This window comes from Mustela nivalis (assembly GCF_964662115.1).
Source record: "Mustela nivalis genome assembly, chromosome: 8".
NCBI classification, from domain to species: Eukaryota; Metazoa; Chordata; class Mammalia; order Carnivora; family Mustelidae; genus Mustela; species Mustela nivalis.
Window position 1 is genome coordinate 35,191,779 of NC_139027.1, and position 11,466 is coordinate 35,203,244.

An 11,466-nucleotide genomic window follows, 5' to 3' on the forward strand; every position below is an offset into this window, starting at 1 on the left:
GGAGTATGATAAGTACTGTGAGTGACTGCTCACAGCATGAGGGTTTTTTGGGGGGTGATGAAATGTTTTGGAACTGGACAGTGGTAATGGTTGTACGAGTTTCTGAATGTCCTAAAAAGCACTGAATTAAAAGGGGGGGATTTTATGGCATGTGAATTATATATCAACAACAAAAGAGTGGATTGGGGTGTGGTCTTCACATTCAGGCTCCAGTGTGGGTTTAATGATGGCAGTCCCCATGCTTCTTTTTGGCACGAAACCTGCTTTTACTTTCCGTGAGTCAAGTCTTGGTCAGAATCTCCTGGGGAGACTCTTCCCCTGCCTCCGTCTCTGAGGTCTCATGAGCGTAGTTCCTGGACCCAGAAACCTTGTGTGTGTGTATGACATCATTTCTAGTGGTGCCATGTACTTCTTCTTTGTTAACCCTGCTCCTCTTTTCCACCTGCCTCTCCCCTATCATAGGTTTGGTTCTGTGGCTCCAGATGGGCAGTACCACTCTCCTATTAAGAACAAGAGTGCAAGATTCAATGCGATGCTGGCAGCACTGACCCCTTCGAGATTAGCTGTGACTTTCCAAGCTCTGGGTGCCATGAAGGTAGTTGACTCTGATTTTAATTTACATCACGGTTTATTCTCTGCATGTTCCGGGGATAACAATTTTAGGAGCTGAGCTTCCCGAGCCACAGTTGTTGTAATGTGGCTAGGGTTAATGGTTAGATACTAAGAAGGGCCAGTTGGTCGCATACAGAGAACATTTCTGCCCCCTTCTTATCATGGAATCCTATCCATCTACATCTCAGATGGGCTGCTGATTATGGTGGGTACGACATAGGCATTGTGGTAAAAGAGCCACAAAAGATGACCTGGGCGGGGGGGGGCCTGGGTCATTAAGAACAAATGCATCTGCTGGAAAAGCAGCTAAGAGCTGACAAGTGAGGGGAGGCTGGCATGTCTCAGCTCCGTTCACTGGGGAGATTTGATGGTCACGTGGCTGTTTGGGGCTTGGCATTCAGCATCACAGTTGGAGTCCATGAAGCCAGACCCCTAGAAGACATCTCTACCTCCCCTCCTCTCCCACCTTCCCAAATACTAATTTGGAAAGAGAAGCCAGTAGAGGCAAGTTCTGGAAGGGCCTTCTCTTTCTCCTTTTTCTCCTCTTCCTCCTCCTCCTCCTCCTCATCCTCAAGGCTCAGCATTGTCTGTTTTCTGGGCCCTTTCCATCCTTTTGCATGTAAATATTTTAGCATAAGAAGTAAAGGAAGTAAATATTTTAGCATAAGACATGCTGGTTCCCCATTCTCCAAAGGGTCTTAGAGCAGGGAAAAACCTGCTCTAAGCTCCACGGAGCTTGGTGAAGCTGGAAGAAAAATGAGGAAACCCGTGAATATACATTGTGGCATGAATCCAACTTTCCCATCAAGAAGGAATAAATTTCATTCACCTGACTCGAGGCTGACATCAGCACATAGTCGGTTGACTAGCAGGAGGATTCTTCTTTACTCTCTTCCGAGGGTTTGGTCCTACTTCCCAGGAAGCGGGCCTGGTAGGACCTGCCCTGTGTTTTGCATTTCCAGCTGGTGGGTACAACTGAGATGCTGTAAATACCCAGGCTCAGTGCTCAGCCAGCGACCTCACGCCCGTAGGCACTGCTTCCTGTGCTTGTGTTCCTGTGGTTCTGAAGGGGTGTTGAATTCTGAGGTCCTGCATCAGGAGTGGCCCAGCCAATTGGTTCCCTTGGCTGAATCGTCTGACAAATGAAGGAGGCCCCAGGGAAGCTTGAAGTCAAGGCTGTGTTCTGAAGCACAGCTTCAGAGTGCTAAGGAACGCTTCTTCTTTAAGTCTGTAATAGAAACCATTTCAGCCATTTCGGGACTCCAGAGAGAGGCAGAAGGGGAGAAGTCGGTGAGCTGAGCATTACATTGTAGAGAAGCTGGGACAAACGTCAGAGCCAGGATTATCTGTTCCCTCAGTGGCAGTCTGCACGAGTCCCTCTGCTGGCAGTGGCCTTGGGTCCCTCTGAGGAGAGTGCCCGAGGGACACGAAAGCACCTGCTGGCCCCTGGCCTGTACAGGCGATGCAGAAAGCCTGTGCTTTATGTTTCTGAAGGGGTGGCGGTGTGTGAAGGACGTCCATGCTGCCAGCAGCCCCATTAGCTCATCCGGGCTGGTGGCCGAGGCCCAAGGGGCAGGCACAGCGTAGCAGAGCCAGGGAAGTGGCAGGGCCTTCTGGAAGAGACTTGATTTTCAGTATCATCAGATCTGGAGCAAGGAGGGTGGGAGAGATGGGACCATGGCTGATTTTTAAAGATTTTATTTATTTATTTGACAGACAGAGATCACAGGTAGGCAGAGAGGCAGGCAGAGAGGGGCGGGGAAGCAGGATCCCTGCTGAGCAGAGAACCCGATGTGGGGCTTGATCCCAGGACCCTGAGATCACGACCTGAGCCAAAGGTAGAGGCTTTAACCCACTGAGCCGCCCAGGCTCCCCCATGGCTGATTTTTAAAAGGTCCTTGTTCTCTAATCTACCAGACATTGGCAACATAGAGGCCCTATCTTGATCATAGAATAGGGAACCAAGGGCTCAAATCTCAGCCAATACATGACTGGCAGTAAGGCCATGGACGAATCAGGAGGCCTCTTTAAACCTCAGCTTCTTCATCTGTAAAATGGACCTTGTGATAATGGTGAGGCAGGAGCGAGTAGAGGTATGTGCGACGCTGGCACAGAGCGAATGTTCAGTAGCTCAGAGCTGTCACTGATGTGATGCCTGTTGCCACTGCTGCTGTCACTGGGAAGATAGGAGTTAGCTGTGAGACAGGAATGAGTGGGCTTTTATTGGAACACATGCCATCCGGGCCTTCAGGTAACAAGGCAGTCTGAAAGGTTTTGCAGAAGCATGCAGTTTTCTTTGGATTTCTGTGTCTCTGAAGCCAAAGAGTGGCTGTGAGTCAGCACCTGCCCTGGCCAGGAGGCACATCTGCACGGTGACAGGGAGGAGATCCCCTTGTGGAGCCTGTGAGCCCCCGGCACGATGTGGTGTGGGCACCGCCGAAGCGCTCGGCCCTGATGGACAGCGACCCTGGCCACTGTGATCTCATCGCGAGCGTCTCGGGCGAGGATGATCTCACCAGTCCTCTTGGCAGCTCCTCCTCTCCTATGGCTCAAACACATGACAGATGTTTTCTCGGCTGAAACCTAAGACGGTCCTGCTTGTTCTGTTCTCGCTGATGAGTGGAAAAATGGATCCTTTTCTCCTATGTGCATTCCTTATGTATTAGAAAACTGTCACTGTGGCTCCCCACGGTGACATTTGCTCAAGGCTGAGCATGCCCGGACCTTTTAAACTTTGCCCAGATGTCTTATTTTTCATGGTTATCTCTCATTTCCATAGTTTCTTAGTACTTTCAGGTTTTCTCTTAAAGGCTTGCCTTAATAGCCTTCCTCCAATTTGCGTCCAAAATGCCGTGCCAGATTAAATGATTAGCAGGAACAAAAGGAAAAGGAAACCAAGGCATTTGGCTTGTGTGGGAGGTGGGGCTTCGGTAGAGCTGGGCAGCTGAAGTGGAGGGCTGGGAAGCCTTTTCAGAAGGAGGAAGGAAGCTGGGGAAAGTCACCCTGAGTTCAGAGACAGAAATAGAGGGAGTGTGAAATGTGAAAGAGTTCTAGCCCATCATTTTGGGTTGATCTTGCGCGGAAGTAAATATTTTAGCATAAGACATGCTGGTTCCCCACTCTCCAAAGGGTCTCTCTGGTCTTTTAAAATAGATAGTACATGGTACCGGGGGCCCTCCCCCAGAGTTCTGAGCACCTCTGGGTGGGGCCGGGGCCGGGGCCGGTGAAGCTGCATTTCTAGCAAGTTCCCCAGTGATGTTGACATTGCTGGTTGGGAACCACATTTGGAAAACCCCTGCACAGAGCTGACGGATAGAGTCATAGATTCCTGGCCCCATCCCAGCCACCTTGCCCCCATCCTGGCCTCCCGGTGCCTCCAAGATCATGGCCCAAGTTCTCTTCCCATCTTCAGTGCCTTGCATGACCTCTCACTCGGCCTCCTGCACACGTGTGCTGTGCTACCTAGCGTGCCCTCCCCCACTTTTCACATGGTTAGTGTTCATGTACATGTTAGTGGTCAGAAAAGTAAGTGTCCCAGAAAGGTCACAGCCTACATGTGGTCCCTCTTTCATGTTTTCAAGGCCCTGTACTTCCCCTTGCAGCATTTGCTATGGTTTGACCAGCTAACGGTGTGATAGCCCATTTCTGTGTCCTTCCAACCTAAAGGCTCCACAGCCAGGGCCCTGCCGGCCACCTTCACTGCTGGGTCTTCAACTTCCCACGTGGCATGGCACGAAGTAGGACCCCAGCAAATAGGAGTTGGCAGAATGAATGAAGAATGAATCAGGGGTGCCTGGGTGGCTCAGTCGGTTAAGTGTTTGCCTTTGGCTCAGGTCATGATCTCAGGGTCCTGGGACTGAGCTGCTTGTCAGGCTCCTTGCTCAGCGGGGAGTCTCCTTCTCCCTTGGTCCTTCCTTGTGCTCTCTTTCTCTGTCTCAAGTAAATAAATAAAATCTGTAAAGAAAAAAAAAAGGAATAAATCAGAATTCACAAACTGAGCACCTGACAGAGTTGTTAGTAGAAGTAAGTGTTCCGTACATGTTTATCTTGTGCCCCACACCCCAACCCCTCAGTTCATTCCAGGCTTGCTGGGAAGAAGGATGTTGCTAACTCCTCCTTCTAACTCTGCACATAATATGTGCTTTATACGTATTAACTTATTTCTCCTCATAACAGTTCTGAGGAGGTTCCATTTGTATGTGGGGAAACTGAGGCCTGAAGAGATCAAAGGAATTTGTCCAAGGTGGGCACTGAGTATATTACAGGTTGACTCTGCTGGTCCTTGATAAGGGAGATGGCCCCATATTTGGAAGGATGGTCATAGCATGTTGTGTGGAGAAGATTGACATGTAGATATTATGGAAAGATAAAGTTGGATTCGGTGAGAACAGGGGCAGGCCAATGCAGGACACGAATACTAAGAAACTGGAGGTGCTCGGGTGTGTTCATGAGCTGCTGAATTAGCCGAGTTATCACTTTGGGTTGTAGAAGGCCACGAGCTGGCCTGTGAATCATTGGGTTAGGAAGACCTTCACCACAGCCCTTAAGCCGGACCATGGGAGTGGGAGCCATGCTTCTCCTCATCACCTAATCCTCATGCCAGTGCTGAGGCAGGCGGAGGGAAGACGGCCCACATAAAGCTGTTTGGGTGAGGTGTGTGGGACTGACGTGTGTGAGACAGCTGGAGTGCTGTGCTTACCGTAGGCCATAGCAAGATCATGAACAGCACGGACTCTGGAATGGGCTTCTTGGATTCGCAGCCTGCCTCTGTATGAGCTCGGCAAGCTACTGAGCTTCTTCATACCTCTAAATACAATGACAGCACAACCTCGTAGAGATGTGGTAAGGCCCGGGTGGGTCAGTACCTGGAAGGGGCTGCTACAGTGCCCACAAACACTTACACTGTCCGTACAGGAAGGCTGGTATTATTATTAGATACCATTATATGTAGGTGTGATGTGTGAGCTTATATAATCAAGTTCAGGGCTATCAGTCATGAAAATGACGTCTGAGGCTGTGAGGATACCACACTGGGTTGATAACACATGCTCAGCCCGCTGTGCTTGAGCTGACAGCAGGGATGCATGAGGCTGAGCCTGGATGTGGCTGGGAGATGTCTGTGGTCATGGTTGGCTGTGGCTATGGGAATGGAGAGTGGTGAGGTCTGTGCCATCTGGCTGTCTTCCTGGGGATCATTAAAAGACACATGGTATTGAGAGAAGAGTGGAGGGAGTGAAAGACCATCTTTGACTCATAAAAAGCTGTGGTATGTTTGATGGTGGATAGCTTTTCCCAGTTGCTGGGGCTGAATGGAGAGCAAAGGGAAGAAATTGGTTTCACATGGGACACTCGGGACTCGTGATGGGAACATGACCTTTTCTGACAGTGAGTCTTGTTGGACATGAAGAAAGGGGGTAGAGTCCACTTTTTCAAGAGAGTCTCTCTCTCCTATTAATGGGGCTTTGGAGATATTATGGCCTTGAATAACTTTTTGAGACCTTCTGACTGTGTGGTTTCATGGAAAATTAGAATAACAAAGAAGAGGAGGTGAGGGGTATCTGAGTCTTCTGAGTCAGAGAAGGTTTTTCAAACCAGAGGGGTGTGATGGTGCAAAATCACTTGAGCCTGGGCTGTGTTGGAGGAACACAGAGCAGAGCTGGCTGTGTGTTCCTTTTTTCCGGCCTTGCCCTGGGGCTTCTCCTTCACACAGGCTTTGACACATCCCCAGAGATGTCCCAGATGTGTGTTCTCACCCTGGTGTCTGGCTCCTACATTTAGCTCGGCAATGCCAGGCCTGGGGACTCTAGTCACCAGCTGGAACTAGAGCTGGGCAGCTGGCATCAGAGTATGAAGCCTGCCCACCCTGACAACCATGAACCAGTCCCTTTAAATTAATAACTTCAATTTCTGTAGCTACCACTATAAAGCTATCAAGTTTTTGTCTGTTTAATTCTTGCTAAGGAGGTCACCTACTTTAGTTTCCTTTTGGAATCATTTTACGTTTATCTCTCCTTGTTTGATTTCATTTTTTGTGATTATTAATAGAACATTTAGTGGAGAAAGACCTTGCTTTTTTACTTGTTCTCCTTGTAGGGCCTAGTAGAACACTACATGTCATGCAGTCTTTTTACTCTTCCTTTCCTTTCCTTGCCTTCTCTTCCCCTTCCCTTTCCTTTCCCTACCCATTCCTTTTTGCCTCCCTCCCTTCCTTCCTTCCTTCTATCCATCCAGCCATCCAGCCATCTATCTACTCATCCATCTTCCTGTCAGTCTACACACTCATGTACCCACCTGTCCATTCATCTTTTGGACATTCATCCATCCATTTATCTAGCAGTCCACTCACCTATCCATTCATCCGTCCATCCATCCACCCACACACCTTCCCACCCACCCCACTACAAAGACTCTGAACCCAAGGGTGATCCATTCATGTACAATTTGGTAGTTAATTGGGAGCTATGTAATGTTCTAAAGAAAGGCAATCACTTTTCTGATGGACAACATATTGTAGAAAAACGCCCTAGGCAAGAGTATATAAGGAGAAGTCAGAGACATATTCTATCCTCCAGAGCCTGGCCCTCAGCCAGCATTAAGGACTAAATAAGGAGCATCTCTATAGGACCTTGTACACATGAGGGCTTGGTGTACAGACTGAACTGAATGGGATTGGATAGAAATAGAAGAACTCTGACAGTGAGCACAGAGAGACCTCTGCCTTGTCAAATGGTGTGGTGTAACAGAGGGCAGAGTAAGGTAGAATATGGGGTCTCTAGAGCAATGTCTTGAAAATGTACGGTACTCACAAGTGTGTGTTTATCATTGAAATTGACGAGGCAGAGTTGATTGATGTTTATTCTGTTGATCTTTTGTAATGTGGCCAGTCATCCCTTACCACAGGGAGTTGGAGAATCGAAAATGGGGCTCATTCTGTGTCAGTTGTATGCTTGTTTTTTTAGATACATTGTGTATGCTTTGAGGAAGCATTTTCATGTTGCTCATCTTGTTCTACTCAGGTTGACATTATTCTTATTTTAGTGTCCTCACAATGTGTACACAGGTGAAAGGAGCAGAGGACTTGCTCAGATGCTGGGGAAGTCCCGTGAGATAAAGGGTTTGGTTTGGATGACCCTTGGAAGGGCCATCTGTGAAAGAGATACCGTTTCCAGTTTTCTGGAGTAGAAACTTCCCAAGGTTGACCACCAGAGGGTAGCAAATACCAATAATGACTTGCAGATTATTTTTTTTCCTATTTATTTGGGGCTGTACGTAAGAAAAGCCTGGAATTTTGTTGTTTTCATCAGTTTAGCATCTTGTCAGCTATGAGTGTTGATTATTACAAAATGGTCAGTATAAGGAAAAGGGGGTGGGTGCATCACCTGAGTAATTAATTGTCTGGCCCAAGACCAAGACTGTACACAGGAGGCAGAGTTATCTGGATGACTCTTCAGGGTATAATTTGGCTCACAAATGGTTTAAAAAATAAGTTTGCAGCATTTTGGGTGGGTGTGAAAATGGTAAAAATTTTTTTTTTTTTGGTGGGGCATCTGGGTGGCTCATTGGGCTAAAGCTTCTGCCTTTGGCTCAGGTCATGCTCTCAGGGTCCTGGGATTGAGCCCGGCATCATAGGGTTCTCTGCTCAGCGGGGAGCCTGCTTCCTCCCTCTCTCCCTGCCTGCCTCCCCGCCTCCTTGTGATCTCTGTCTGTCAAATAAATAAATAAAATCTTAAAAAAAAAAACAAAAAAACAAAAAAATATTTTTGTGTGGTGTTTCCATGGCAGTTTACATTTTTAACAACTGAAATTTGAACATTTATTTTTTAAAAGGTGCATCTGCTGCCTTTTCCCTCAAAGAGCAAAAAGTTAAAGAGCTAGTACAATTGTAGATAAGTAGCAACTGACATGAATTTTTGAAATGGTAATTTTAAAGTGTTACCATTCTGAATTTACTTCAATTCTGTGAACACATGCGGGATGAGCCACTGTGGGCAGTAAGCAGAGAGAACCTGGAGAGGTGTGCGCCCTCTGGGAGCTCACAGTGCATCCTGGTAACCTAGATCCTGGAAGGTGGTGGTGGTAGGCTTCATAAAGAGAGTGTCCAGAGATTTTTGTGGTTGGAAGAGACCTTGGAGATAAGAGTCCGGTGCCTATGTTTTATGGAGACATTTCTGAATGAGGCTCTGAGTCTCTCAGGCACCGAAGACCTAGAAGCTGACCTCCAGCCCTTCCGCCCTGGGTAAAGTCTCCAGGTCCCACCTGCAGATAGACCACCCAAGAGAACATGCCGGCATATGGAGTTTTTCTGTGTTGGAGGAGAGGAAAGTCTTGGGCATCCCTCCCCTTTTGATGTGGCCCAGGAATGTGAGATGTTTGTGACTAAGATAACGTTTCAAGGAACAGAGCTCCCTTGAACTAAGTCATCAGAGGCTGAGCAAGCCTCGTAGGAAACCCCAGTCTCCTCAAACCCTGCGGTGTGGCCGTGGCAGCTATGAGAAGCAGTAGCGATGCTGCTGCCAGTGTAGACTGCTTCCAAGCTGCTCTGCACCTGGGTGCCACTTGGAAGGGGGCTGTCTTCTAGCAGCCTGCTCACCCAGGTCATGGAGAAATGGTGCCCAGGCTGCAGCTGTGAGGAACGTCATCTGTCCTGTTGCCTGCCCCTGGGAGCACCACCTGTGCCACCCGAGAGGTCAAGTATGGATGATTCATGGCGGGCTTACTGTCCTTAGGAGCTTTTCCACCTGAAACTTGATATTTCATGTTGCACAAGGGCTTGTACAGGTCACTGTACCTTTTCCTGACTCCACATTTCCTGGACTCCATTCTTCTTCCTCTGCCATGGATCCATCTGTTGGTAGTTTCTCAGAGAAAGGTGACAGTAGTACAGCCCATCCCCAAGTAATAACTCCTTGTCCTGAGTGCGTCCCTGAGCATGTTATAGATAATCAATCCTTTAGTCATCACAGCGGCTCTGTGAGGTGGGTGCTGTCGTGATCCACCCACCATCTGGTTTTTCCAGATGAAAAAACTGAGAGATAGAAAAATGTAGCAGCTTGCCCCGAGTTCCCCAGGCCTCCCAATGTGGCAGCCTCGTGTTGGGGCCCTGCCTTACCCACACTGGTATGGCTTTTGTCATCTTCAAGCAAGGAGTCCTATGAGTCCATCACAGACCCTGCTCACTGGCATTCCTGGACCACTTGGACACATGTTGTATTTGCTTTGGTTAACCAAACCAAGCCAGAAAATAAAAAGAATCTTTTGTCTACGTTTAAAATTGTGGCAGTTCCACTCAAACTGGGATTTGGCAGATGCCGGCTAGTTAGCGGCTGGGCCAGAATCCCGGCTTCCTTCTCCACTGTGGCCTGGGACTTGACTTGTTCTTTAGCGGCACCACGGACTTTGCGGGATCACCATGTGTCACTGTGGTCCTGAGCATCAATGTGCAGGGGGCATGAGGGGTGAGGGGAGACAGGCAGGTCCAGCCTTTACATAGAATGTCCTTTTATGGGGAGGAGGTCCATATATAATGAACATTTGTTGAACATGTACAACTCTGAGCTCAGTCCAGTAGGATGGCTTTTTGAATACCTCTGCTTACTCGCGTCAGGTTTGTGGGTGAAAGTTTCTATATTCCTGTGTAGGAGACCTCCACATTAGCTCTAGAAGCTGTTTGGCTTAAGTATATGGAACTTTCTCAGTGATGTGTCTAGATCGAGTCTTTCATTTTACCCTGCATGGCACTTGGAAAGGAATTTGAAAGTTCCTTTCATTCTGGAGAACTTTCTTCTAATAGTTCTCTGGTAATTCTTTCCCCCCCATTTTTCTCTGTTTTCTCAGAACTCGAATTTTTTGAAGGTTGGAATTTTTATCTTGATTGCCTCTCTTTTTTTCCCCTCAGAGTTCTCAGTAGGATTTGCTCTGTGTTCTGCAATTTTCTTCATTACACATTTTCATTTGTACAATTACTTCTAATTTTCAAGAGCTCTTTCTCATATCTGTTCCTTTTCTATAGGGAGATGTTTTTGTTTTTTATTATTTTTTTAATTTTTTTTTAAAGATTTTATTTATTTATTTGACAGAGAGAAATCACAAGTAGATGGAGAGGCAGGCAGAGAGAGAGAGGGAAGCAGGCTCCCTGCCGAGCAGAGAGCCCAATGCGGGACTCGATCCCAGGACCCCGAGATCATGACCCAAGCCGAAGGCAGCGGCTTAACCCACTGAGCCACCCAGGCGCCCTGTTTTTGTTTTTTAGATGCAGTTGCTCCTGTAATATAGATCAACTGGAGATTTTTTGCAGAGTTTTAGTCTCTAAATTATCTTTTTCTATCCCCCTATAGGGTCTGTTGGGGTCAATTAGAGAAAGAGAGGGTTAGGGGACAGAGAGATTGGAAACCACCAATTATAATCAATGTGAGGTTAGTGCTATGATGGAGTTACTAGTCAGACCAGGTCAAGTGCCACCAGGATTAGCTTAAGCCATTGGGGGAGAGATCCCCCAAAGACTTTACATGGACTCTTGAAGGATAAGTAGAAATTGCTTGTGAAACAAAGAGGGGGAAGAAGGTTCCAGGCTGAGGGGAGACCATGCATGAAGACATGGAGGGAGTATAAAGCAATGAAACCCACGGTGGATGAACAGAAGGCTTATTGCCAGCTCCATAGCTTGCTTGAGAAGTTGTGGTGGCTATCTGACACACTGACCAAGCTGGCAGGTGAGTGACGGCCATGATGGAAAAGGACTCAGGAGCCATGGAGAACCTGCAAAGGAAGGATTACGTGCAGGATAAGGACACTCCCAGTACTGGATTTTATTATTTTTTAAATTTATTTTTAAAAAACATTTTATTTATTTGACAC

At 47.6% G+C, this 11,466-nt stretch overlaps 1 protein-coding gene across 7 annotated transcripts in view; it reads left to right on the plus strand.

The window, feature by feature from the left end:
• Positions 1-11,466, plus strand: part of ACOXL (acyl-CoA oxidase like) — a 346,408-nt gene that overhangs the window by 68,912 nt on the left and 266,030 nt on the right. For all 7 annotated transcript variants that reach the window (XM_082743347.1, XM_082743348.1, XM_082743346.1 and 4 more), the window contains one exon: positions 463-595. In XM_082743347.1, coding sequence (XP_082599473.1) covers positions 463-595 — 133 coding nt within the window. The remainder of the gene's footprint in view (positions 1-462; positions 596-11,466) is intronic.